The sequence below is a fragment of the Melanerpes formicivorus genome, unplaced genomic scaffold (assembly GCF_026170545.1).
Source record: "Melanerpes formicivorus ecotype bairdi unplaced genomic scaffold, bMelFor1.0.p_v2 SCAF_82, whole genome shotgun sequence".
In the NCBI taxonomy this organism is placed as follows: domain Eukaryota; kingdom Metazoa; phylum Chordata; class Aves; order Piciformes; family Picidae; genus Melanerpes; species Melanerpes formicivorus.
In genome coordinates this window covers 487,189-513,441 of record NW_027142434.1, presented here as the reverse complement: position 1 = coordinate 513,441, position 26,253 = coordinate 487,189, and the positions used below count along the sequence as shown (strand labels likewise).

The 26,253-nt window shown below is 65.0% G+C and overlaps 1 protein-coding gene across 3 annotated transcripts; it reads left to right on the top strand.

Annotated features, from left to right (window-relative positions):
* The first annotated feature begins 534 nt into the window (after nucleotides 1-534).
* PTPN7 (protein tyrosine phosphatase non-receptor type 7) lies at nucleotides 535-20,093 on the top strand. Of its 3 annotated transcripts, none has more exons than XM_068164684.1 (11): nucleotides 535-774; nucleotides 7,803-8,016; nucleotides 8,396-8,579; nucleotides 9,435-9,519; nucleotides 10,926-11,002; nucleotides 13,619-13,756; nucleotides 15,556-15,666; nucleotides 16,571-16,728; nucleotides 18,123-18,236; nucleotides 18,699-19,120; nucleotides 19,295-19,333. In XM_068164684.1, the coding sequence occupies exons 2-10, from the start codon at nucleotides 7,901-7,903 to the stop codon at nucleotides 18,790-18,792; spliced, it is 1,077 nt and encodes a 358-aa protein (XP_068020785.1). In that variant the 5' UTR covers nucleotides 535-774; nucleotides 7,803-7,900; the 3' UTR covers nucleotides 18,793-19,120; nucleotides 19,295-19,333. The 3 variants fall into 3 exon arrangements, with proteins under 3 accessions (XP_068020785.1, XP_068020784.1, XP_068020786.1); XM_068164683.1 differs by lacking the exon at nucleotides 535-774 and adding an exon at nucleotides 6,393-6,471; XM_068164685.1 differs by lacking the exons at nucleotides 535-774; nucleotides 18,699-19,120 and adding an exon at nucleotides 6,393-6,471 and having other exon boundaries at nucleotides 19,295-20,093.
* Nucleotides 20,094-26,253: the final 6,160 nt, after the last annotated feature.

Sequence of the window (26,253 nt, the reverse complement as noted above, 5' to 3'; positions counted from 1 at the left end):
GTTGCTCAACAGCCTTCAAAGGAAGGCAGAAATGCAGGCGACGAACCCTGCCTCTGCTTCTCCTTGAGGAGAGGGCAGGCGCGCAGAGGCTGGCAGCGATGCAGTCCCTGCTCGGCTGCTCCCCGGCTGGGACCGGAGCAGGCTGCACAGATCGTCCCCGGGGCTGCGCGGGAAGGTCGCAGGTCTGCCGGCTCCAGCTCTCCCTGCCCGGGATCGGCCCCGTCCGGGCGGGATGCCCAAGGCTCCGCAGGCTCCGGGCTCAGGCACAGCTTCCCCCTGCGGGCTCCGAGCCGGCTCGGGCTGCGCATGGCAGAGCTCGCAGGGCGCAGCGCTGCCGAGGCTGTCCTTGGGAGCCTGCTGAGGCGCAGGACGTCGTTCTCCGGTGTCAGCGATCCGCAGAGCTCCTCCGCTCCGCTCTGGGGCCTGCCTGTCCCCAGGCCGGTGGCCGTGTGGCGCAGAGCCGCTCCGCACCGCGCTGCGCCGGGCTGCGCTGCTTGCACCCCCGGCCGCTCCTGCGGATGCTGGGGCTGGCTGCGCCGGGACCTTCTCACGCCTGCTGGGAGCTGACCTGCTCGTTCTGAGTGCTGAATCCCCGCGCAGCTGCTTCACCTTCAAGCCCATGAGCGATGTTTAGGCAGCGGAGGAGCTGGGCTGATTTCCAACCCGCTGCAGGACGTCCTGGGCTCCCAGTGGTGCCAGCAGGAGCCGGACCAGCCCCTTCCGAGCACTGGAGCCAAAGGTGATGGATGCCCAGCAGGACGAGGCCATGGTGTGGTAGGCAAATCCCAGGGGAATGAGGATGTGGTGCTTTGGGTGCTAGTTTGGTGCCTGCCTGTGCTGAGGGGACTTTGGGTGCTGTCTGGGGAGCTGCTGGGGTGTGAGGCTCAGGGCAGGGTGGCTGGAGAGAAGGGTCATGCTCAGGAGGCTGGAGGGCAGGAATGGGAGTAAGGGATGGGCTTTAGTGGGGAGAACAACTTCCAGTCTGATACTGGGAGCTGCTCTTTGCATGAAGGGAACTAAGTAGGAGGACCTGGCCAGAGGATGCCCAAGGCACAAGCTGAGCCCATGGAAGTGGAGCTGTGAAATATAAGTGAACAGCCAGCAAGCTCCAGTCAGGGGTAAACCCAGGTCTCTGCCCCCCAAGCACCCAGCTCCACAGGATCCCAGTGGTCTGCTGAGCTTGCTGAAGATAAACCCACAGCCATATCACCTCTTAAAGACCCCTGAGCCTCTTCCACAAATCTCTCCAGCCCCTGCATCCCAGCTGACGACAGGGGACACACAGGATCCTGTGCCTGACACACTGCTGGGCACCTCACACTGGGCCAGGGTGGGCTGATGTTGGGACCCTTCCTTCTGTGCCTGCCTCTCCATCACCAGGCCACTGCTGACCCTGTACCACTCTGGACATCATTGTCCCCTCCCAAAACACAACCACCAGACTGACCCACTCTGCTCAGGGTAAGGGCTCTGGGGATGCATGGAGGGTGCCCCTGGGGCCAGCAGCAGCTGCAGCCTGTGCAGGGAGCAGGGAGGCACTCGGCAGCAGGAGGCTCTCCATGCAGGAGTGAAGCCCACTGTGATGGGTTGGGGCAAACCCCCTCCCCACCAGGCACAGGAATAACAACTCAGACAAACGGATTGCAAAAGTGATGGAAAGTTTAAATAGAGCAGTGAGTGTGTGCAGGGAGCCAGGAACACAGTGACAAGAGAGAGACCCAAAACAGACCCAGAGAGATCCCATCCCCACCTGAGGGTGCACCCAAACCCCCAGGGCTCCTCCTTCCCCCCCCCACTGCTAGGCTAGTCTCAGCTGGCCAGATCTGAGGCTGCCCATCCCCCCGTGGCCTTGGGCCTAGCCAGGCCCATGGCCGGGAGATCTCTCCCCCAGTTACCAGTGGCGGAGAGGAAGGAAAGAGGAAGTGCCAGACCCCGCCGTGAGACTTATAGTGGTGCAAGGGATCATGGTAGGAAATAACCTAATTTCCTGTGTCCACCCACTGGGCTGGACTGCTGGACACAGGAAACACCCCTGTAGCAGAGGGCACCCAGCCCAAACTACGACACCCACCCTTGAGGGATCTGGGTACTGCCACCCTGCTGCTACCAAAGAGGAAAGACCAGTGCTGGGGGCAGGAATAGTTCCTGTTCTAGGCCCTGACCCCTCCTGCCCCACCAGAGGAGGGAAGGAAGATGGCCAGAGGACAGGGCCCTGTGTGGTGGGGACCCAGCCCACAGCCATTTCCTTCAGTGCTGCTGCCCCAAACCTCTTCTGGGTGGTGCCCTCTGGGGATCCTTTGACTCTGGTAGCTTGCAATGGAGGTGGCTGCCCTGGAGTCGTGGGCATCCCATGACAGTGAACCATCTCTGGAGGGTCTGTTCCCAGCCTGGACACTCTCCTGCCTTGAAGCTAAGCCCTGCTGCAAGTCCTCCATGGTGCCACCAGGCCTTTCTTGTAGGACCCAGTGGCTGCTTCATGCCTTGTGCCCCAGGCCAGCCTGATGCACCTGGTGCAGAGCTGCAGGTGCAGCACAGGACAGGGACAGCTGAACAGCTCTGCAGGGCCCCTGGCCTTGCACTGGGGCCCAGAGCAGCTCCTGGCTCATTGCTGCCCTCAGTGCACTCTGCCTGTGCTCCTCAGGAGAAGCAGGGGGCAGCAGCACTCTCCAACCACCCTTGGTGCAGAGAGGGACAGAAGCGGTGTGGGCAAAGGGTGTGCAAGGGCAGGAGGGTGTGCAAGGGGAGGAGGGTGTGCATGGTCAGGAGGGTGTGCATGGGCAGGAGGGTGTGCATGGTCAGGAGGGTGTGCATGGGCAGGAGGGTGTGCATGGGCAGGAGGGTGTGCATGGGGAGGAGAGTGTGCATGAGCAGGAGGGTGTGCAATGGGAGGAGAGTGTGCATGGGCAGGAGGGTGTGCAAGGGGAGGAGAGTGTGCATGGGCAGGAGAGTGTGCAAGGGGAGGAGGGTGTGCAAGGGCAGGAGGGTGTGCAAGGGCACCTGGGGCACAGCGCTGCTCTGTGAGGGGTTCATGCCCTTGCCCTCATGGGTGCCTCAGCTGTGCCCAGAGGGATGCTCTCTCTCGGGGGTGCATCCTGCCTGTGCCTCCTGGCAGGGGCAGGCAGGGGTCGGGGCCGTGCCCGGGCGGGCAGCAGCCAGCTGGGTGAGTGCAGTGAGGTGTTGGGTGGGGAAGGGTTGCAGCAAGAGTGGCACTGAGAGCTGAACAGTGCCTTGGGTGAGCGGGGTGCTGCTGCTCCTCCTGCTCCCTTCAGCCCCAGCCTGTCCCCTCCAGCTCATGCCTCACCTTCTCTTTGGTGCTCCAAGCCTCCCACGCTGTCTCCCCTCAGATGCAGCCCCATGGTCATGCCTCAGCCTGCTGGTGTTCTGCAGAGGAGGAGCAGAAGCGATGCTGACCAGGTAGAAGTGTTCTGGGGTCCTTTCCTGCCCCAGCTGATGCTTGTGCAGCTCAGGAGCTCTCAGCAGATTTGTCTGCCCCTGGAGTCTGGCCCATCACACATCCCTGAGCCACAGCTCTGCTTCTCTCCGGCATTGTCTCTATCCTGGATGAGTCCCCGTGGCCAGGACAGTCCCTGCAGCCTCCATGAGAGCTTTCTGGATAAGGAAAAGCCAAAGGGGGTCAGGGGTGACTCCTAAGGGCTGTGTCCTGGATGCCTTTGTTGGTCCCAATCACCACAGGTACAGACACAGCTGGCATAGAACCACAGAGCTGTCAGGGCTGGAAGGGACCCCAAGGCTCAGACAGCTCCAACCCCCTGCCATGGGCAGGGACACCTCACACCACAGCAGCTTGCTCACAGCCACCTCCAGCCTGGCTGCAAACACCTCCAGCCAGGAGGCTTCCACCACCTCCCTGGGCAGCCTGGGCCAGGCTCTCACCACCCTCCTGGCCAACAACTTCTTCCTCACAGCCAATCTCCATCTCCCCACTTCTAGTTCTGCTCCATCCCCCCCAGTCCTATCCCTCCCTGACCCCCTCCAAAGTCCCTCCCCAGCTTTCCTGCAGCCCCCTGCAGATCCTGGCAGGCCACAAGGAGGTCTCCTGGGAGCCTTCTCCTCTCCAGCCTGCACAACCCCAACTCTCTCAGTCTGTCCTCACAGCAGAGCAGCTCCAGCCCTCTGCTCCTCCTCCTGGCCCTGCTCTGGACACCTTCCAGCCCCTCCAGATCCTTCCTGGCACAGAGGCTCCAGAGCTGGCCCCAGAGCTGCAGCTGTGGTCTCAGCAGAGTGGAGCAGAGGGGCAGCATCCCCTCCCTGGCCCTGCTGGCCACACTTCTCCTGCTGCAGCCCAGTCAGGTGTCCATGGGTGGCAGAGTGCTTCAGGAGTTTCTGAAGTGCTCCCCTGAACCCTGCTGGTGGTGTGTCAGAGGCAGTATCTCAGTGTCCTCCTGCTCATGGTGTGTGGTCTTACCAAGGCACAGGAATGAGCCAGGGCCCAGGGCAACCAAACAGCTGTTCATGGAATCACAGAATGACAGAATTCTTTCAACTGGAAAAGGCCTTTAAGGTCATCTGTGCCAACCATGCTCTGACTCTGCCAGGCTGATGCTGATGTCCCTCAGCACATCTCTGCCTCTGAAACCTCTCCAGGGATGGGGATTCAAGTTCCTCCCAGGGCACTCCATTCCCTTTGCAGCCTTCACTGCAGCTGTCAGGAGGGTTTCATGCCCAAGACAGCAGCTGGCAGGAGGAGGAAGGGTCCTAGTGCTGAGAGGGTCCCAAGCCCTTGGAATGGCAATCAACCCTCTGGAATCCCACTGGGCACACATCGCCCAAACTGGCACCACCCAGGGAGCTCTTGGCCTCCACAGAATAGCTTTTGCAGCTTGATGTTGTCCCTCCTGTTTTGGTGGAAGGTTCTCCAGCCCTCTAGGCCAAAATCCAGCTGGCAAAGGCCAGTGGTGCCCTCCAGTCTCTGCTCGCTGTGCCCTGTGCAGAGGAGCAGGAGATGCCTGTGGTGCCACTCGGGTGCCGCCAGGGTCCCCTGGGCAGCCCAGCTCTGGGGCCTGGAGCTCTGCTTCTCTAACCTTTGCTGGCTGCTAAGCTTTGTGGATGCTCCCTGCACCCTACAAGGTCTGTGGGGGTCCAGCTGACTCCCTCCTCCCCATCACAGGCACCTGACAGCTGGGCAGGGTGTGGGTGAGCACAACTCCTCAGGTCTGATGCAGAGTCCACTGCAGAAGCTGTGGCACCCTGGGATCTGCAAGACACAGCTGATGCTGGCCAGGTGCAGCACCAGGCTCTGGAGCTTAGGCCCTCTGACATCCCAGCTCCTGGGTAAAAGGTGGCACTGACAAGGTCTGCCATGGGCCTCCCTGTGCGTGTATGTTCCTTCAGACACACGATGGAGATGCCCCTCTCCAGCTTGGTGCCCATCAGCGCTGGCACTGCACGTCCCAGGGGCAGTCCTGGCCACAGCACTGAGCTGAGCTGGAAGTGGCCCAGGGCAGGGGATCCCTGGGTCAGTGAGGAGGAGCCAGCAGCGTGGCCCAGGGAGAAGGCACTGGGGCTGTGTGGTCCCTGGTGGCTGGTGGGGATGCAGCAGGAGCTGCTGCAGCACGGGGGGGTGGGGGAAGAGGAAGGAAGCCTGCAGTGTCTCTGCCCACAGCCCGGGCAGGCACAAACAGGAAGAGTGGCAGGGCTGAGGCAGCAGCAGGCATCGGGAGGAAGGATGTGCAGAGTCCCAGAGGCAGCCCTGTCCCACCTGGGCCAGACCCCCAGGGACATTCCTCCCAAAATACACCCCCTTGATGCCCTGCTGGGGAGGGAAGCCCATGGATCTGCTCCCGAGGTGCCCAGGGATCATCCTGGGTGCAGAGGAGCGGCAGGTGGCATCCACAGGGACACGGGTAGGGTGATGGTGTGGCACAAGGACCAAGGTACATGGGCTGGCACTGAGGGTGTGAGTGCCAGGCCCCGGCTCACCATGCAGCAGGAGGGTGCACAGCCTGAGTGAGGGGACACGGGCAGGGGGGCAGGGGCTGGAGAACCTCTCCAGGTCCCTGCGGGGCAGGTAGGGGCCCGGCGTTCCCAGGGCAGCACCGCTGCACCCTGCCGCCAGCCTCCCGCCAGAGCCCCGGAGCTGCACCTCCCCTCCGTGCCCCCGGGGCTGACACTGGCACTGGCCACAGCTGGGGGCAGAGGGCACCAAGCACACCCTGCCGGAGCTGCCCGCGGGGGCTCCCCAGGACGCGGGGCGGGCAGGGCAGTGCCCGCGGGGCGCTGTGCGGGGGCCGCGGGGCCGGGGCTGGGGCCCGGCGCAGGCAGCGGCGGCGTGGCCGTGGCCGTGGCCGGTATGTGTGTGGGCGGCGGGGCGGGGGAGAAGGAGGAGAGGAAGCGGCAGAGGCAGCAGCTCCTTTGATAAGCAGCTTCCTGCACACTTTGGAGCCCTGCTGCCAGACCCACGGCCCGCGGGCTGCTGCCGCCACCGACGGAGCCCACGCCGCGGGGCAGCAGGTAGGCAGCCCCAGAGCCCACCCGTGCCCTGCGCTGGAGAGGGGACCCCTGCCGGGCACTGCCAGGCCCTGGTGCCCACGGGTGGTGGGCATGTGCTCGTTGCCGGGCGGGCCCGGGCAGGGCCGGGATGCTGGGCAGGGCCGGGATGCTGGGCAGGGTGATGCTCCCTGCAGGTGCCAGCAGTTGGGGCACTTCCTGGGGCTTTCCTGCCTGCCAGGGGCTTGGCCTGGGCATCATCCAGGTGTTTCCTGGCCAGTGTGCAGGGATGGCTGCTGAGGCTGCAGCCTGCTGCACTGCCTGGGCAGGATCTCTCCTGTCTGTGGCTCCTGGGGAGCAGCCTGGCCGGGGGCACCTCAGCAGCTCAGGTCCCTAAGGGCACTTAGCATGGGGCACGGGCATGGTGTGCATGGCAGCAGCAGCAGTGCCAGCCCCAGCAGGGAGGTACAGGGAGTATCTCCTACCCTGGCCACCTTCCCAGGTGGCACAGCCACAGCAGGGACTTGCTGCTCTGCAGGACCTCCCTGAGCTGATGGGAACTCCCCCCAGGAGTTCTGACTGCAGCATTCCCTCTCCCTGTGGCTATCTCCTTACGGAGGGAGCTGGGCAGAGAAGCAGCTTGACAGCCCCAGGGTGCTGCCTGCCCCCTGAGGCTCTCTGCCCAGAGGTGAACCAGCACCACCTGGTCTGCCCACCCCTGCCAGGGGCCGTCCTAGGGCTGGTGACAGTTGAGCCCTGGCACCCTCCTGCAGCTGGGCTCAGCCGTGAGGATAAAGCAGTTTCCTCTTGACAGTTGCTGCGACCTGCGGGATGGAGGAGTCTGTCCCAGGGCCTTTCCTACCTCTCCAGAGCTGTGAGGCTGCTGGAGCTGCCTGGTCCCACAGTTGCTCAGGGCAGGAGCCGGCCAGGCTGCTTGTGGTGCCTGCAGCCCACACTGTGTGCCCTGCTGGATGCTGCTGTGGGCCCTCCCTCCTCCCCGGGTCCCCAGGTGACAGCAGACAGTAGGGCTGGGACCACACAGCCCTGTGTGCCTCCCATGCTGCTGGAGCACACCTTGAGCTGCCCCCACGGCAGCCCACGCTCCAGCAGCACAGCTCTGTGCCCTCTGCTTGGTGCAGGCAGATGGCTGCTGGTGCCATGCCCAGGGCCCAGGGTGGCCAGTGGCTGACTGCAGTGCTGCAGCTGCCCCAGTGAGGGGGCAGGCAGGGAGCTCCCCCTTGTGCCACTCTCCCAGGTGCAGGGGCTGGGGGTCCTGTTCCTAGGGCAGCTGAAGCTCTCCTGGCTGAGGCTTCCACCGGCCTCAGGCATCTCTCAGCTCTGCCTTTCCTTTCCAGCTGCTCCTCATCCCATGGCTCCTCGATTCCCAGAGAGCTGAGGGTGCCCTGTGCCCACTCCCTGTGCCCCAGGACGAGAGCCTCGTGGCTGCCACAGCATGGTCCAGGCCTGCTGGGTGTGCTGCAGAGTTCCTAAGGGCGGCTGGGCAGCTGGGGCAGCCATGGAGAAGGCAGACAGGGCCAGCCCGGCTGCCAGGAAGCGCCTGCAGGAGAGGTGAGCGCGGCCAGGCACCCCCTGCAGCACAGGCACTGCCCTGGCAGCTGCCCACAGCTCTGCTCAGCCCGGGGCCTTAGGCTCCCCCAGGCTACCTCCCCAGCCCTGCCAGCCTGCTGCCCCCTGCAGTGCCAGGTCTGACCCTTCCAGCCCAGCCTACCCCACCCTAGGCACCACCCCTGAGGGCTTCCCAGCCAGGGACGCGAGGGGCAGCTCCCTGCTCCTCTCCTGGGGCTCTGCCTGTCCCTTCTCCTCCTCCTGCTACCCTCTGCCTCACTCTTGCTCGGGGTGCAGTGGCTCTGCCTGATGCCCAGGCAGCAGGAGCTGTGCTCCTGTCCCCGGGGGCAGGAGGCCACCTGGGGACCCCTTTGCCTGGCAGGAGGGGCTCCAACGTGTCTCTGGTGCTGGACATGAGCTCTCTGGGCAGTGTGGAGCCCATCCAGGCTGTCTGCACGCCCCGGGACGTCACCCTGAGCTTCCTGAGGACATCCAGCCACCTGCTGAGGAGAGAGGAGCTCCAGCAGCGTGCCCAGAGCCTGAGGCAGCTCCAGGAGGAGTTCTCGGTGTGATGCTCCTCTCTCTGCCCACGAGGGGGTTGGCATGGGGAGACCAGCAGGGGTGGGCATCTCTGAGGGAGGCTCCAAGCTGTGCCCCACACCACTGGCAGCAGGGAAAGTGATGTGGGCCAGCAAACATGGGTGGTGACCTGGGTACCCCCTGGCTGCCCCCTCCCCGCTGCACACAAGTCCCTTCTGTGTCCGTGGCCTCCCATGCCAAGCTGTGCCTCCGGGGTGGGCTCTGCAAGGTTGCCCTCCACACCCAGGGAAGGACAGAGCTGGCCCTGGGAGCTGCCAGCCCTGCGGTGCTGCCGGGTCCCCAGCACAGCCCTGCGCTGCCTGAGGAGCAGCAGGGCCACAGGGGGGGCACTGGCAGCGGGGGGGCACTGGCAGTGGGGGGGCACTTGCAGGGGGGGGCACTGGTAGTGGGGGGGCACTGGCGGGGGGGGCACTGGCGTGGGGGGCACTGGCAGCGGGGGGGGCACTGGCAGTGGGGGGGCACTGGCCGGGGGGCACTGGCGGGGGGGCACTGGCAGCGGGGGGGGCACTGGCGGGGGGGGGCACTGGCAGTGGGGGGGCACTGGCAGTGGGGGGGCACTGGCGGGGGGGCACTGGCGCGGGGGCACTGGCGCGGGGGGGCACTTGCAGCGGGGGGGGCACTTGCAGCGGGGGGGGGCACTGGCGCGGGGGGGCACTGGCAGTGGGGGGGCACTGGCGGGGGGGGGCACTGGCAGCGGGGGCTGGGGGGGCACTGGCAGCGGGGGCTGGGGGGGCACTGGCAGCGGGGGGGGGCACTGGCGGCGGGGGCTGGGGGGGCACTGGCAGCGGGGGGGGTCCCTAAGGGCCTCCTCTCCCCTGCAGAAGATTCCGCCCAACTTCACCAGCGCGGAGGAGCTGCAGGTCCCCGGGCACGCTGCCAAGGACAGATACAGAACCATCCTGCCCAGTATGTGCCATCTGCCCTCTGCCTGCCGGCAGCCACCGGCAGGGCACCGCCTGGGGGGGGGGGGGCTGCATCTGGGGGGTGGGTGGGAGCGAGGGAGGGGGGGTGCAGACAGCCCTGAGCATGGCACGGAGCTGGAGGACTCAGCCCCCAGCCTCTGGAGCTAAGGCAGGGGCAGGGGCAGTGCCAGGCTCGGAGCAGGGGCAGTGCCAGGCTCTGGGCAGTGCCAGGCTGGGGGCAGTGCCAGGCTCGGAGCAGGGGCAGTGCCAGGCTCTGGGCAGTGCCATGCCCTGGGCAGTGCCAGGCTCGGAGCAGGGGCAGTGCCAAGCTCTGGGCAGTGCCAGGCCCGGGGCAGTGCCAGGTCCAGGGCAGTGCCAAGCTCTGGGCAGTGGCAGGCTTTGGGCAGTGCCAGGTCCAGGGCAGTGCCAAGCTATGGGCAGTGGCAAGCTCTGGGCAGTGCCAGGCCCAGGGCAGTGCCAAGCTCTGGGCAGTGGCAAGCTCTGGGCAGTGCCAGGCCCTGGGCAGTGCCAGGCTCTGGGCAGTGCCATGCCCTGGGCAGTGCCAGGCCCTGGGAGTGCCAGGCTGGGGCAGTTCCAGGCTGGGGGCAGTGCCAGGGTCTGGGCAGTGCCAGGTCCAGGGCAGTGCCAGACCCAGGGCAGTGCCAGGCTGGGGGTAGTGCCAGGCTCAGAGCAGTGCCAGATCCAGGGCAGTGCCAGGCCCAGGGCAGTGGCAGGCTGGGGGTAGTGCCAGGCTGGGGACAGTGATAGGCCCAGGGCAGTGCCAGGCTATGGGCAGTGCCAGGCCCGGGGCAGTGTCAGGCTGGGGGCAGTGATAGGCCCAGGGCAGTGCCAGGCTGGGGGCATTGCCATGCCAGGGGCAGTTCCAGGCTCTGGGCAGTTCCAGGCTCTGGGTAGGGCCAGGCCCGGGGCAGTGCCAGGCTGGGGGCATTGCCATGCTGGGGCAGTTCCAGGCTCTGGGCAGTGCCATGCTGGGGGCAGTGCCAGGCCCAGGGCAGTGCCAGGCTCTGGGCAGTGCCAGGCTGGGGGTAGTGCCAGGCCCTGGGCAGTGCCAGGCTGGGGGCATTGCCATGCCAGGAGCAGTTCCAGGCTCTGGGCAGTGCCATGCTGGGGGCAGTGCCAGGCCCAGGGCAGTGCCAGGCTCTGGGCAGTGCCAGGCTGGGGGTAGTGCCAGGCCCTGGGCAGTGCCAGGCTGGGGGCATTGCCATGCCAGGAGCAGTTCCAGGCTCTAGGCAGTGCCAGGCTGGGGGCAGTGCCAGGCTGGGGGCAGTGCCATGCCAGGAGCAGTTCCAGGCTCTGGGCAGTGCCAGGCTGGGGGCAGTGCCAGGCTGGGGGCTGTGCCATGCCAGGGGCAGTGCCAGGCTGGGGGCATTGCCATGCCATGTCTTTCAGATCCTGAGAGCCGAGTCTGCCTCCGGAGGGCAGGGAGCCAGGAGGAAGGCAGCTACATCAATGCCAACTACATCACGGTGAGTGCTGTGCCGGCTCAGCCAGCTGCCTGCCAGGGGTGGGCACCAGAGTGCTGCAGGTGCCAGCCCGGACGCCCAGGGCGGGCCCTGGCTGTCAGCTGCTGTGCCATGCGTGCCCCGGGGCCGCGCTCCGCGGCGGGCAGCGCTCTGGGCTGCAGCAGGGCAGAGCTGCTCTCCCTGCGGGGGGAGGTGTCCTGGGCAGCCTACCCTCAGCTCCCCCGGCTTGGGCTCCCCGGCAGTGGCTTCTCCACCTCCTCCCCATGCCCCAGGCTCATGTCTGGCCCCAGAGGGCCTCGCAGCCGGGCGCTGCCCAAGCCTTGCACATGCAGGGATTGGCTCCCAGGAGGTTGTTGGCTTAGGCTCAGCTGCCAAAGGGGAGGGCTTGGCCTGTCCTTGGCACCCGGTCAGGTTCCTTTCTAGAGCCTAGAGCCTAGAGCCAAGGGCAGGGGGCTGTGATCATCACCCTGCTGTGCACACGAGGAGCCTTCCAGGCTGCAGCCTCACTCCTGCTGAGCCCTGTGCCGCCCAAACAGGCTCCCGTGCCAGCCAGCTGCCAGCTCTGCCTGCTTGGAAGGTTTCTCGCTGAGCAATTCACTGCATGGCAGCATCCTTCTCCTTGGGAGAGGCCAAAGGTGCTGGGAGGCAGAGCTGTGTCAGCAGCCATTCTGGGTGCATGGCAGTGAGCAGAGCCTGGGAGTGTGGGACTTGGAGAAGGAGCCCAGCAAAGTGCCCTCTGGTGTGCCAGAAGGTGGTCTGAGGGGGCAGGGTGGAGCTGGAGGGCATTTAGCAGCAGCATTTACTTTCTGGTGGTGCTCATGGGTGTGCTCCAGTGAGCCAGCAGCAGGGTGAGGTGCCAGCAGCAGGTGAGGTGCCAGCAGCAGGGTGAGGTGCCAGCAGCAGTGTGAGGTGCCATCGTCCTCCAGCCAGCCTTGAGGGCTGATGTTGGGCACAGCAGCAACATGCCTAAAGCTGCTGGGAGGCTTGAGGGTCCAAAGGAGGCTCTGAGCATGGCTAGCAGGGGACTACTGCCAGAGCAGCTTCACATCATGGAACCACAGAACTGCCAGGGCTGGAAGGGGCCTCAAGGCTCAGCCAGCTCCAACCCCCTGCCATGGGCAGGGACACCTCACACCACAGCAGGTTGCTCACAGCCACCTCCAGCCTGGCTGCAAACACCTCCAGCCAGGAGGCTTCCACCACCTCCCTGGGCAGCCTGGGCCAGGCTCTCACCACCCTCCTGGCCAACAACTTCTTCCTCACAGCCAATCTCCAGCTCCCCACTTCTGGTTCTGCTCCATCCCCCCCAGTCCTATCCCTCCCTCACACCCTCCAAAGTCCCTCCCCAGCTTTCCTGCAGCCCCCTGCAGATCCTGGCAAGCCACAAGGAGGTCTCCTGGGAGCCTTCTCCTCTCCAGCCTGCACAACCCCAACTCTCTCAGGCTGTGCTCACAGCAGAGCAGCTCCAGCCCTCTGCTCCTCCTCGTGGTCCTTCTCTGGACACCCTCCAGCACCTCCATCAGGTGTGTGTCTCCTGTGCACGGGCATCAGGACATACATCAGCACCTGGCACCCTCCCTGTCTCACACCAGTGCCAACAGAAATGCACAGTCACTGCTCACCCCCACCTCACCCCTTCTGTGCACCCCCTGACCCTTCCTCCCACTCACCTCTCCAAGGGTGGCACAGTGCTGGAGTTTGTAGACACCTCAGCAAATTACAACCCAGCTGCTTCTGGCACCCTTGGGAGTCACAGCCAGGCTGGAAGGGCTCTGCAGGTGTTTGCTCACATCAGACTCCACTGAATCTATCCCAGGAAATGTTCTTGAGCAGGAGGAGTGGGCAGGGGGAAATCTCGAGCACTGGGGTCAGTTTTGGGTGCCTCACTCCAAGAAGGACATTGGGGAACTGGAGCAGGGCCAGAGAAGGGCAAGGAAGGTGGGGAAGGGTCTGGAGAAGAGGGCTGGGGAGGAGCAGCTGAGGGAGCTGGGGGGTGGTGAACCTGGAGCAGAGGAGGCTGAGGGAGACCTCATTGCTCTCTGCAGCTCCCTGAGAGGAGGCTGGAGCGGGGGAGGGGGTGGGGGCTGTTGGGCTCTTCTGCCTAGTAACAAGTGACAGATGAGAGGAGGTGGTCCCAGGTCACACCAGGGGAGGCTTCGGTTGGAGATGAGAAGAAACTTCTTCATTGAAAGGGTTCTGAAAGCCTGGCACAGGCTGCCCGGGGAGGTGGTTGAATGCCCATCCCTGGAAGTGTCAGAACGACACAGAGGTGGTGCTGAGGGATGTTGGTTAGCACCAGACTTGGGAGAGTAAAGAAGAGTTGGACTGGATGAGCTGAAAGGCCTTTTCCAACCCCAATGATTCCATGGCCCCTGACCTGGGGATCCTTGCTAGGGCACACAGGAGTTGCTTCCTGGGCTTGCTCCTGGACTGTGGGAGCAGGAGGGTGGGGAGGAGGTCTGGCAGCCCCTGCTCAGCTCGGTGCAAGCCTTTCAAGGACAGGTTAGTAGGCTGCAGGCTGCCTGGCCCAGCCTCACAGCTCCAGAGGCAGGAAAGCTCCGGGAGGGCTGGAGCGCTCCGAGCTCCCCTCAGCCTCACCGAGGCTCCTGTGCTTGGCAGGGCTTTGCAGGGCGCCCCCGGGAGTACATTGCCACCCAGGGCCCCATGCTGAACACCGTGGCAGACTTCTGGGAGATGGTGTGGCAGGAGGAGGTGCCTCTCATCGTCATGATCACCAAGCTGCAGGAGCGCAAGGAGGTACCGCTGCCCCTGCCCGGGTGTGCCCCTGCCCGGGTGTGCCCCTGCCCTGGAGGTGCCCCTGCCCGGGTGTGCCCCTGTCCCGGGTGTGCCCCTGCCCTGGAGGTACCCCTGCCCAGGTGTGCCCCTGCCCAGGTGTGCCCCTGCCTGGGTGTGCCCCTGCCCTGGAGGTGCCCCAGCCTGGGTGTGCCCCTGCCCCGGGTGTGCCCCTGCCCCGGGTGTGCCCCTGCCCAGCGGTGCCCCAGCCCTGGAGGTGCCCCTGCCCGGGTGTGCCCCAGCCCAGTGGTGCCCCTGCCCTGGGGGTGCCCCTGCCCTGGAGGTGCCCCAGCCTGGGTGTGCCCCTGCACCGGGTGTGCCCCTGCCCAGGTGTGCCCCTGCCCTGGAGGTGCCCCTGACTGGGTGTGCCCCTGCCCGGCGGTGCCCCTGCCCGGGTGTGTCCCTGCCCAGGTGTGCCCCTGCCCTGGGTGTGCCCCTGCCTGGGTGTGCCCCTGCCCCGGGTGTGCCCCTGCCCTGGGTGTGCCCCTGCCTGGGTGTGCCCCTGCCCTGGGTGTGCCCCTGCCCGGGTGTGCCCCTGCCTGGGTGTGCCCCTGCCCTGGGTGTGCCCCTGCCCTGGAGGTGTCCCTGCCCAGGTGTGCCCCTGCCCTGGGTGTGCCCCTGACCTGGAGGTGCCCCTGACCAGGTGTGCCCCTGCCCCGGGTGTGCCCCTGCCCAGTGGTGCCCCTGCCCTGGAGGTGCCCCTGCCGTGGAGGTGCCCCTGCCCTGGAGGTGCCCCTGCCCGGGTGTGCCCCAGCCCAGCGGTGCCCCTGCCCTGGGGGTGCCCCTGCCCTGGAGGTGCCCCTGCCTGGGTGTGCCCCTGCCCCGGGTGTGTCCCTGCCCGGGTGTGCCCCTGCCTGGGTGTGTCCCTGCCCAGGTGTGCCCCTGCCTGGGTGTGTCCCTGCCCGGATGTGCCCCTGCCCGGCGGTGCCCCTGCCCAGGTGTGCCCCTGCCTGGGTGTGTCCCTGCCCGGGTGTGCCCCTGCCCGGGTGTGCCCCTGCCCGGCGGTGCCCCTGCCCGTGCCTGCCGGCGCCAGCGCCAGCCTGCCTGGGGTGCTGAAGGCCGTCACGGGGGCTGAGGCCGGGGGTGGGGCAGCAGCTGCCTGCTGTCCCTGCTGAGCTCTGGGGCAGCCCTGCTGCATCCCACGTGGAGAAGGCCTCCAGAGCCGCAGCCTTGATCCCTCCTCATGTGACCCTCCGCGCCCAGGGCTGTGCTGCCAGCTGGGTGATAGGATCAAGAGATCAGCGCAGTGCCTGGGAGAGGCAGCAGTGTCCCTCTGGCCCCAAGCAGTCTGCCCTCTGTGGTGGCCACCCTGTGCCTTGGCTGGCACCCCTGGCATCCAAGCAGCACCTGGTGGCATTCACCCTCTGGCCTGCTCACATCCTTCTCCCCTCTGTCCCTGGCTGCTGCAGCCTCCCTGTGCCCTCCACTGGCAGGCTGGGTCTGGCAGGACAGGGACTGGCCTGGCACAGCTCCCATAGGGCTGGGGAGCCCTGGAGTCTGAAAGCCACATGGCAGGGTGTGGGTGCAGGGGGAACAGATGTGGGGAGAGGGATCTGTTCCTTCCTTAGCTTCCCCTCTCCATCACTCCACACACTTCCCCCCCCCCCCCCGCCCCTTCCCCCCAGTGCTGTCCTTTCCCAAGAGCCCTAAGCAGGGGACAGCTCAGCCCTCCAGTGGGTGCCTGCCGTGGGTGCCTGCCGTGGGTGCCTGCCGTGGGTGCCTCCAGCTCCTGCACAGCCCCAGGCCCTGGCTTCTTCTTTCAGAAGTGTGTCCACTACTGGCCCGAGAAGGAGGGCACCTATGGCCCCTTCCTCATCTGCGTGCGGGGGGTGAGCCAGTGCCTGGAGTATGTGGTGCGGGATCTGTCCATCCAGGTGAGCCCAAGCTGCGCCCTGGGGCAGGGGCTGGCAGTGCCCTGGCCCCCTGGGCTCTCTGCTGGGATGGCAGTGCTATGTCACAGCAGGGCAGGGGGGTTATGGACCAGAGCTTTGGGTCATGTAAGCCCCTGCCAGGGGAGGGCTCTGCAGGGCTCCTGCCTGCCAGAGGAGGCTGAGGGAGCAGGACCCAGTCCTGGGGCACCAAGGAGAGGTCAGCTGGGCACAGCTTCTGCCCCAGCCCTTGTGGCTGGCACTGTGCTTTCTGCACAGCTTCTGCCCCAGCCCTTGTGGTTGGCACTGTGCTTTCTGCACAGCTTCTGCCCCAGCCCTTGTGGTTGGCACTGTGCTTTCTGCACAGCTTCTGCCCCAGCCCTTGTGGCTGGCACTGTGCTTTCTGCACAGCTTCTGCCCCAGCCCTTGTGGTTGGCACTGTGCTTTCTGCACAGCTTCTGCCCCAGCCCTTGTGGTTGGCACTGTGCTTTCTGCACAGCTTCTGCCCCAGCCCTTGTGGCTGGCACTGTGCTTTCTCCACAGCTTCTGCCCCAGCCCTTGTGGCTGGCACTGTGCTTTCTGCACAGCTTCTGCCCCAGCCCTTGTGGCTGGCACTGTGCTTTCTGCCTGTCCCTTTGGGCTCTCAGGGACACCCTGGGCTGACTCTGGCCAAAAGGATCTTGCTGGTTTCGCCCAGACTGTGGGGACAGGACTGGGACACTGCATCTGTTCCATCTTCTGAGCTGGGGCACTGCCCAGTGTCCCTGGCCCAGGGGATCTGTGCTGGAAGATGATTTGGAAGGAAAGCAGATGAGAGGGGAAGAAGCTGCCCAGCCTCTGCCTGTGCTGGACTCCAGCGCCTGAGGCCAAGATCCCACAGCCTGCTTCTGTCTCTTGTGTGCTGGCAAAGCTGGCAGGTGAACGCCGGCAGCTCAAGCACATCATCTTCCCCTCCTGGCCGGACCAGCAGACACCTGAGTCAGCCAGGCCCCTGCTGCACCTGGTGGCCAAGGTGGAGGAGACTCTGCAGGCTGCAGCGAGCCCAGGGCCCATTGTGGTGCACTGCAGGTAAGAGATTCCTCCTTTCCTGAGGCTCTCTGTGCTCCTCACCTCGAGCTGAGTCTGCAGACGCCAGAGTGGAAACTCCTGCTTCTGAATGCTGTGTGCTGCAGAAACCCCAGGGCACAGGATGCCCATGGCAGAGCTGCTGGACCAGCAGCTCCTGTCCTGGCAGCAGCCTGGTGGTTTGGCATGGGGCATTCTGCCCTGCAGAGATCTGCTGTGCACCTGGGGCTGTGGTGGAGCAGGAGAGTTCTGCAGAGCCAGCACCCCTCCAGCAGAGCCAGCACCCCTGCAGCAGAGCCAGCACCCCTCCAGCAGAGCCAGATCCCCTGCAGCAGAGCCAGATCCCCTGCAGCAGAGCCAGATCCCCTCCAGCAGAGCCAGCACCCCTGCAGCAGAGCCAGATCCCCTGCAGCAGAGCCAGCACCCCTCCAGCAGAGCCAGATCCCCTGCAGCAGAGCCAACACCCCTCCAGCAGAGCCAGATCCCCTGCAGCAGAGCCAGATCCCCTGCAGCAGAGCCAGCACCCCTCCAGCAGAGCCAGATCCCCTGCAGCAGAGCCAGATCCCCTCCAGCAGAGCCAGATCCCGTCCAGCAGAGCCAGCACCCCTCCAGCAGAGCCAGATCCCCTGCAGCAGAGCCAGATCCCCTCCAGCAGAGCCAGATCCCGTCCAGCAGAGCCAGATCCCCTGCAGCAGAGCCAGCACCCCTCCAGCAGAGCCAGCACCCCTCCAGCAGAGCCAGATCCCCTCCAGCAGAGCCAGCACCCCTCCAGCAGAGCCAGCACCCCTCCAGCAGAGCCAGATCCCCTGCAGCAGAGCCAGATCCCCTGCAGCAGAGCCAGATCCCCTCCAGCAGAGCCAGATCCCTTCCAGCAGAGCCTCAGCAGATCCACAGTCAGGCTCCTGCTGCCTCTGCTGCTCAACATGGCCTGCAGCTTGCCTGGGAGCCTCTTTCCCAAGGCCTCTGCATATTTTCTCTAACTGCTGAAGTGAGTCTGGGGCCCTGGAGAGGAGCACTGGGCTGTCCCTGTGCCACACCTGTGCCACACAGTGCTGCAGGCTGGCAGCCCCAGTGCAGGGCACTTGGTGCCTGGGGTCAGAGCACAGCTGGGAGCTGAGTTGAAAGGGCTGCAGGGACCCCTGCATTGCACAGGAGAGGGGGCACAGACTGAGCAGCTTCTGCCAGGCCATGCCCCCTGGCCAGGTGCCCTTGCCATGGCAGAGTGACTCCAGCCCATGTCTGTTGGTGCCTGGCTGAGACACTTGGCCTGGCAGTTGGGACTGGACCTCCAGCATCCCTCTGGGGATGATGGCAGCAAAGCAGCCAGGAGTGTGCCAGCTTGAGGAGGCCCAGGCCCAGCCAGGGGCGGTGCCAGGGCTGAGCTGTGGCTTCCCCAGCGCGGGCATCGGCAGGACCGGCTGCTTCATCGCCACCAGGATCGGCTGCCAGCAGCTGAGGGCCCAGGGCCAGGTGGACATCCTGGGCATCGTCTGCCACCTGCGCATCGACAGGTTGGTGCTGGGGGATGAGCGGCACCGGGGGCGTGAGCACAGCTTGGGTAGAAACCCTCGGGGCTGCTGGAGGATGCCGACGTGCTGCCACCAGGGGCTGCTGGGCTGCTGGGCTGGGGCTGCTGTCAGGGCTTCTGTGGCCCTGGGGAGCTGAGGATGTGAGGGAAGGCTGCTCTGAACCCGGCAGCTGCTCTGCTCTGTCCAGCTCAGCCACGGAGTCACAAGCCCCGGGTTCTGCCACTTCCCAAGGAGTAAAGGGAAAAGCTGGGAGCCAGGAGCCACATCTGTTGCTAATCTGCATTTGGAACAGCCCAGCAGGGCCCCGGGGCCCAGGGTCTCCTGGGGCAGTCCTGGTGCCTGTGCCAGAGGTGCCTGGATGTGGTGGTGAAGCCCGGGGGAGGGAGCTGGGGATGGGGTTGCAGCTTCAGTGAGGTGTGAGTGGGCTCTGCCTTTCCCTTGCAGGGGTGGAATGATCCAGACCAGTGAGCAGTACCAGTTTCTCCATCACACACTTGCTCTCTATGCTTCCCAGCTGCCAGAGCAGGGAGGCCACTAGTGCAGGGCTCCCACTGGGCTGCCAGCTCCCCACTCTGACCTCTCCTGCACCAGCCTCGGGGATACCTCCACCAAAACCCTTCCTGCTGCTGGCAGGCCACAGAGCAGCAACAGCAGCATCCCCCAGGATGAGCACAGCTGAGCAAACCCTGGGCACTGTGGCCTTGTGATCCTGAGGACAGCCAAGGTTTAGAGGCTCCACGTGGATCCAGTGGTGCTCACAGTGGCTCCTGCTGCTGGCTCGGGGCAGACATCACCACAGCAGGAAGCTTTGGCTTGCAGAAGCTGCAGTGCTTTCTCCTCAAGCAGAGCAAAGCTGGGGGAAGGAGGTGAAGCTGGGGGAAGGAGGTGAAGCTGGGGGAAGGAGGTGAAGCTGGGGGAAGGAGCTGAAGCTGGGGGAAGGAGGTGATGCTGGGGGAAGGAGCTGAAGCTGGGGGAAGGAGCTGAAGCTGGGGGAAGGAGCTGAAGCTGGGGGAGCACTGGGAGCAGGTTTTGCCTTTCAGCTGTACAAGAAGGTTCGCCCTGGTGGACGCAGAACTGCTACACTTACACTGCAAGCAAACAACCTCCTGACCACAGCAGCCCTGGGCAGGGCTGGGCTTGCCCCACAGCAGCCACCAAACTCCTCTGGCTGAAGATACACCTTGGGCATTTGGTCCAAGAGATGCACAGTTGATTGCTTTCATCATGTAGTTTGCTCTCCTCTCCCAACACCTTCCCAGCAGGCTGGAGGCAGGGCAGACTCCTCAGGGTGTCTGCAGCTTTGAGGGCAGTGTGTCCCTGTGGCCTCTGCCCCAGCGAGGAGGGAGGATAACCTGCTGCTCCTTTGCTGAAATCAAAACAAAAGCATTGCTGGGGTTTGTTGGGTTGGGGTCTTGGTTTTTCTCACTGATAAACTGGGGGGAGAGGAAGAAGAAGGAGAAGCATTTTAGCACAAAGCAAGGAGATGGCAGCCTTCTGTAAAATACCTTTAAGCCATTCAAAAGTGGCCTCCACCTGCTGGGCACTGTGCAGCCTCCTGGGCACTGGGCGCTGCTGCGGAGCTGGGGCAGCCAAGCCTGTGCCTGCCATGCCCACAGGCTCTGCCGTGGCCCCCTGGGGGTGAGACCCAAGCCAAAAGGGATCCTGCTGAGAGCCTGAGCTTGCCCCAGCTCCCTGAGCGTGCCCAGCCCAGGGCTGTGCCATGGGTGCCCCTCCAGCACTCTGTGCCCACCCAATGCTGCTGAGCTGGGGGCCTGGCCCTGGTGCCTGCTGGCTCTGCAGCTCTCCTGGGAGGACAAAGGGTTGAATAAAAAGAGCAATTTCATCCTTAACCCTGCATTTCTCCTGACTTGGCATCAGGCCAGGAGGGGCAGTCCTCAGGCCCATGGCATTGCCCCTCGGTGTGCCACCAGCACTGATCCTTTCCTTGCTCCTCTCCTACCCCTTGCACTTGCTCTCAGTGGAAGCAGGGAGTGATTGGCAGCCTTAGCCAGGGCTGGGCAGTGAGCCAGCTCCAGCTTCTCCTCCCTCAGCGGTCTGGGCATAGGTAGAAGCCCCTTGGAGGCCAGATGCCCCACTGCAAAGTACCCAGTGTGCCAGGCAGTGTCCTGCACTGCTGAGCCCTGCCACCCCCCAGCAATGCCTGTCCTGTGTCACACTCTGGGCAGGGCACACTCTGGGCAGGGCACTTGCTGTAGCAGAGTCAATCAAGCAGCTGCTCCCTACAAGGAGCAGATCCCTTTGGAGAAAGATCTCAGAGACAGAAGAGTGGCAGACAGTAGGAGACCCTCTGCTAGCACAGCTCTGTCCCATGGCACCAGGGACAAACACACTCCCTGGCCCTGCTGCAGGTCTGAAGCAAAGGCCTTCACTCTCTGGAGCACCTTGGCAGAGCAGTCTCCTTGTACCTGCTGCCAGCTCACCCCTTCCTCTGCCAGGGAGCTTGCCCAGCCAGGGGCTGTGGGGGAGACCTTGGTCTCTACAGGTCTTCTGCCTTGGGACCAGACTCTTGGAGAGGCTGCAGAGCCTCCACCAGCCCTTCAAAGGTCAAAGCATGGCTCAGGACTCTGACTTCTCAGTTAGTTTTATGCCTTTGGATCTGTCTTTGAAGCCACCAACAGAATTTTGGAGTTATCCAAGACAGGCTTTATGCAGCTGGCCACAGTGTCCTCCTCTCCAAGTCTTTCCACCCTACCCTGCCATCAGACAGGGGAGCTTGAAGAGCCTACAGACCACACCAGTCCAGCTCCCTGTGCTCCCTGCACAGCAGCACATGCACCATCTCCCCATGCTCCCAGTGTATGATCCAGAGGGGAGCTCAGGGCAGCCTTGCAGCAAGAGCTGTGCTGAGGCTCTCCCAAGGCACACAGGAGCAGTGCTGGGACCAGCAGCTGGGCAGGAGGTGGTGCCACCCCCTCTCAGATCCCTCATCCAGTGCTGGGGGCTGTGCCAGCTCAGCTGCCTGCTGCAGGGGATGTTCAGTTTTCCTGTAGCTCAGTTTCTGGCAGCTCTGTTCCAGACCTTATCAGACCACATTGCACTATCTCAGCATCTCTCCATTCTGTGTTCATTTGCCAGGCATTCCCCAGGGCTGTGCTGGCCCAGTGCCTCTGCCCTTGCAAACCCTTGTCCTGGGGCTCCCTGGTGCAGGGCTGAAGCAGAATCTGGCTGTGGCAGGCTCATCCCTGTCCAGAAAGCCACGGTGTGCCCAGCAGGGAAAGGACTCACTGCAAAACCTCAGGTGTCCCCATGCCCCAGGATGAGCTCAAGCCTCTGACCTTGGCCAGGGCTTTCAGCAGGGCCAAGGTTGTTCATGCTCTCCACTCCCCTCCCTTAAACCCCTGGTGTGGACCCAGCAGTCTTCTTCCTCCTCATGGCTTTCGGTGCTTTGCTGGAGGTGCAGCCACACTACAAGCAGGCAGGCAGCTCTGGGGCTGGGCTGCACACTCCTGTCAACCATGTCCCCAGCAGGCCAGGTCCTGCTCAGGAAAAGTCCTTCTTCTCCACATGGCTGTAATTTTGGCCTGGACTTTCCCATGCTGATCAATTTCCTCCAGGCTGCAGCTTGCCTCGGGTGGGAGTTAAAAAGCCTGGTGGCCATGTGGGGCACAGCTCTGGGGGACACAAGTAGGCATTCCTGGTGGCAAGGAGCCCCAGGGTGCTCCCAGTTCACTGCAGCTCATGGAGAGCAGCAGTGACTGCAGAGTGTCCCCATGGACACAGCACAGCAGGGCCAAAGCCATGGTGCAGGATGGGCCAAAGCCATTGGTTTGGGTATTCAGCACCAGCTCTCGCTGACAAGCCTCCATCAGCACCCTCAGGGATGCCAAGGAATCCATGGCCAAGCCACCAGCAGAAAGGAGACCTTGCAAGGCAGGCTTTGACATTTCAATAGCAGGGGGCCCAGGAGCTCACAGAGGCCCCTGAGGGGTCCATGCACAAAGTCCACCCAGCAGCAGGGTTGAACTGGTGGTGGGGAGCAGCAGGAGAGCGTGGGACACAGGAGTGCCAGCTGGAGCCCAGTGGTCACAGTGGGACAGGGGAACCCAGAGCATCCCTTACCCACAGCAGCAAGGGCACAGTGCAGTGTCTTTAAGGCACTTGGCTGAGCAACCACAGCAAAACCTCCTGGCAGCCTCAGAAGTGCTCCTGCCTGGAGAGGTCCTGCAGCAGTGCCCCTGCACAAGGCTCCCTGCCCAGTCTCACACTCCTGGCATGGGTGACATAAAGGGGCAGAGTGCTGCAGCCACGGGGACTGCATCCTTCTGTCTGCTGCCATGGCTGCTCTGCAGGGAGCAGAGCTTGAGCTCCCCTGGTTCGGAGCAGCAGCAAAGAGCCAAGAGCCTGCAGAGCTGCCAAGGCTGCTGTGAGAGCCTGGCCTGCAGGGGTGGGGGAGCTGGGGGCAGCTGGAGGGGAGCTGGTGCTTCAAAATGGTCATTCTGCTCCTCTGCTGCTGTCCCTCCCAGCACGGGGATGGAGGCCTCCAGCTCTGCTCTCTGCTCTGAGGGCAGGGTTTGGGTCGAGGCCTGGATGAGCAGCTCCTCGGGCAGGCACTGCGGCGGTGCTGGCAGGAGGCAGCCTCTGCTCACAGCTCCAGTGCCAGAGGCCTTCTGGGTGGGAAGCCCCAGCCTGGGGTAGGAACATTCCCTGGGCTGGAACCCACACCGTGTTCAGGCAGCAATGACACAAGAACTGGGGGTCAGCTAATTTTCCACTGGTCTGAGGAGGAGCTCCAATGAATGGAGCAATTGCAGAGAGCACCAACAGCCCTGCTGCCTTAGGCCTCCCTCCCAGAGCAGCTGCAGCGCCTCTGAAAGCAAAGGCAGCTTCCAGGGACCTGCAGCACATGAGGGAAACTCTTTGCCCCCCATGCTGTGAGGAAGTCCCAGCCACAGCCCAGCTTCTGCATTTCCTCTGCACACACAGGCAGCCCCAGCAGGGAGTTCAGCACCCTCAGGTCCTGTCCTCCTCTGCGTGTGGGCTGGCATAAAGGCCCTGCCTCTTCCCCCTGCTGCAGGGAACGGCCAGTGTGTCCCTGTGCCAGCCCTGCCTCTTCCCCCTGCTGCAGGGAACTGCCAGTGTGCCCCTGTGCCAGCCCTGCCTCTTCCCCCTGCTGCAGGGAACTGCCAGTGTGCCCCTGTGCCAGCCCTGCCTCTTCCCCCTGCTGCAGGGAACTGCCAGTGTGCCCCTGTGCCAGCCCTGCCTCTTCCCCCTGCTGCAGGGAACTGCCAGTGTGCCCCTGTGCCAGCCCTGCCTCTGCCCCCTGCTGCAGGGAACTGCCAGTGTGCCCCTGTGCCAGCCCTGCCGCTTCCCCCTGCTGCAGGGAACTGCCAGTGTGCCCCTGTGCCAGCCCTGCCTTTGGGACTGGCTGGCATCCACCCTGGATGGACTCAACCTGGCTGGCAGCTGACTGCCCTGAGCTCTCCACAGCCTGTGGAGAGCAGAGCAGAGCCAAGGCAGAGGCAGCACAGGGAGCAGCTCAGCATCCCCTGCAAAGCAGCAGAGCTCAGGGGCTGCAGATGAGGGGGTCTGAAGCTGCAGGGCACAGCAGGATGGCTGCAGGCGGTGCTGGAGGCACAAAGCTGTGACAGAAACCTCCCTGGAGAGTGCTGAGCCTTTGCTCTGTGTCTCACTGCTGCTCTGGCAGGGGCTGGGCTGGATGATCTCCCAGGGGCCCCTCCAGCCCCTACCACGCTGTGATGCCACGTGTGGACAATGGTTCACCAGCTCTTGTCCCCTGGGCACCTGGCCCTGCAGAGGTCTTGTCCTGAGAAACCTGAGCAGCCAGAGCCTGGGGCAAGGCTCCAGGCCAAGGCCCAGGCTCCACTGTCCCTTTGCTGATCGGAAGCAGCAGTGGGTGAGGTCCCCTGTGAGGTCTCCTCACAGCACAGGGCACCCCCCTGGGCTCACCTCCAGGTCACCCTCATCTCACCTGCTAGTGTCTGCTGAGGCTTGGGAGCTGGGGTCCCCGCTGGGACCCCCCCACTGCCACGTGGTCCCTGACCCTTCTTCAGGGCTGGTGAGGGGCACTGTGGCACAGGTGGTCCTGCTGCACCACCCAAGCTGCCTTGGCCCCTGGCCAGGGACATTTTTCCTGCTGTGGCCGTGTCTCAGGTAGATGGTACCAGGGGGACAGGGGCAGGGGCTGCAGCAGGGCAGGGGCTGCAGCAGGGCAGGGGAGCAGACCCACGGCCTGGCCTAGCCCTGCTGTGGGTACCAGGGAGCCCTGTGGGACCCCTGGGTGCACGAGGGAGCTGGGGTCCAGTGGAGACACACAAGGTGCAGGATGGGGGGTCTGCCCAGCTGGCATGGCTGGAGGGGGCAGGCTGCTGCAGAGCCTCTGTCCCAGGGTGCAAGGCACATGCCAGCCAGTGCCAGGTGCCAGACACATGCTGCACAGTGAAGACTGCCAGGGGTCACTAGGTGCACAAGGGCACAGCAGTAGCAGGGATGCTGGCTGCAGAAGGCACAGGACTCAGGAAGGTGCAAGGACTGCAGGGTGCAGGGGTGGTGCTAGGGACACCGGAGTGCCAGGGGCAGGGACATAGGAGCTGCAGGGTGCAGAGGTTCTGGGGCTGCTGGGGTACTGCGTGCCGAGATGGGTTTGGTGCAGGCTGCTGGGGTACTGCGTGCTGAGATGGGTTTGGTGCAGGCTGCAGGGGTGCTGGGAGAGGTTGCAGGATCATGGGGGCCAGGGCTGCATGGTGCAGGGATCCACTGCAGTGGTGCTGCGGGTGCAAAAGTCCTCAGCTACTCAGTCCTCAGTGTAGGGGTAACCAGTGCAGCATTGCAGCGGGGGCAGAGGTGCAGGGGTGCAGGGTAGGGTGCAGGGTGCAGGGTGTGCAGGGCACAGGGGGTGCAGGGTGTGCAGGGCGCAGGGTGTGCAGGGTGCAGGGTGTGCAGGGTGCAAGGGGTGCAGGGCGCTGGGGGTGCAGGGTGCAAGGGGTGCAGGGGGTGCAGGGTGCCAGGGGTGCAGGGCGCAGGGGGTGCAGGGTGCCAGGGGTGCAGGGTGCAGGGGGTGCAGGGTGCAGGGGGTGCAGGGTGCAAGGGGTGCAGGGCGCTGGGGGTGCAGGGTGCCGGGGGTGCAGGGTGCCAGGGATGCAGGGGGTGCAGGGTGTGCAGAGTGCTGGGGGTGCAGGGTGCCAGGGGTGCAGGGGGTGCAGGGTGTGCAGAGTGCTGGGGGTGCAGGGCGCTGGGGGTGCAGGGCTCCGGGGGTGCAGGGGGTGCAGAGCGCTGGGGGTGCAGGGCTCCGGGGGTGCAGGGGGTGCAGGGCTCCGGGGGTGCAGGGCGCATGGGGTGCAGGGTGTGCAGAGTGCTGGGGGTGCAGGGCGCTGAGGGGTGCAGGGCTCCGGGGGTGCAGGGTGTGCAGGGTGCTGAGGGGTGCAGGGCTCCGGGGGTGCAGGGGGTGCAGGGTGTGCAGAGTGCTGGGGGTGCAGGGCTCCGGGGGTGCAGGGTGCAGGGGGTGCAGGATGCCGGGGGTGCAGGGCTCCAGGGGTGCAGGAGGTGCAGAGCGCTGAGGGGTGCAGGGCACCAGGGGTGCAGGAGGTGCAGAGCGCTGAGGGGTGCAGGGCTCCGGGGGTGCAGGAGGTGCAGAGCGCTGAGGGGTGCAGGGCTCCGGGGGTGCAGGGGGTGCAGGGCTCCGGGGGTGCAGAGCGCTGAGGGGTGCAGGGCTCCGGGGGTGCAGGGCTCCGGGGGTGCAGAGCGCTGAGGGGTGCAGGGCTCCGGGGGTGCAGGGCTCCGGGGGTGCAGGGGGTGCAGAGCGCTGAGGGGTGCAGGGCTCCGGGGGTGCAGGGGGTGCAGAGCGCTGGGGGGTGCAGGGCTCCGGGGGTGCAGGGGGTGCAGGGCTCCGGGGGCTCCGGGGGCTCCGGGGGTGCAGGGGGTGCAGGGCTCCGGGGGTGCAGGGGGGCAGAGCGGTGCCGCGCCTGCTGCAGAGGGTCCTCCTTTCCGGCAGGGGGCGGCAATGCCGGCGGTGACGCGAGGT

What these genes read in the sequence shown, in the direction of transcription:
- PTPN7 (XM_068164684.1), top strand. Translation starts at nt 7,901, where the DNA reads ATGGTCCAGGCCTGCTGGGTGTGCTGCAGAGTTCCTAAGGGCGGCTGG. An exon ending in CCCATTGTGGTGCACTGCAG is followed by an intron (nt 16,729 to 18,122) that starts GTAAGAGATTCC and finishes TGGCTTCCCCAG; the next exon opens with CGCGGGCATCGGCAGGACCG. An exon ending in TGCCACCTGCGCATCGACAG is followed by an intron (nt 18,237 to 18,698) that starts GTTGGTGCTGGG and finishes TTTCCCTTGCAG; the next exon opens with GGGTGGAATGATCCAGACCA.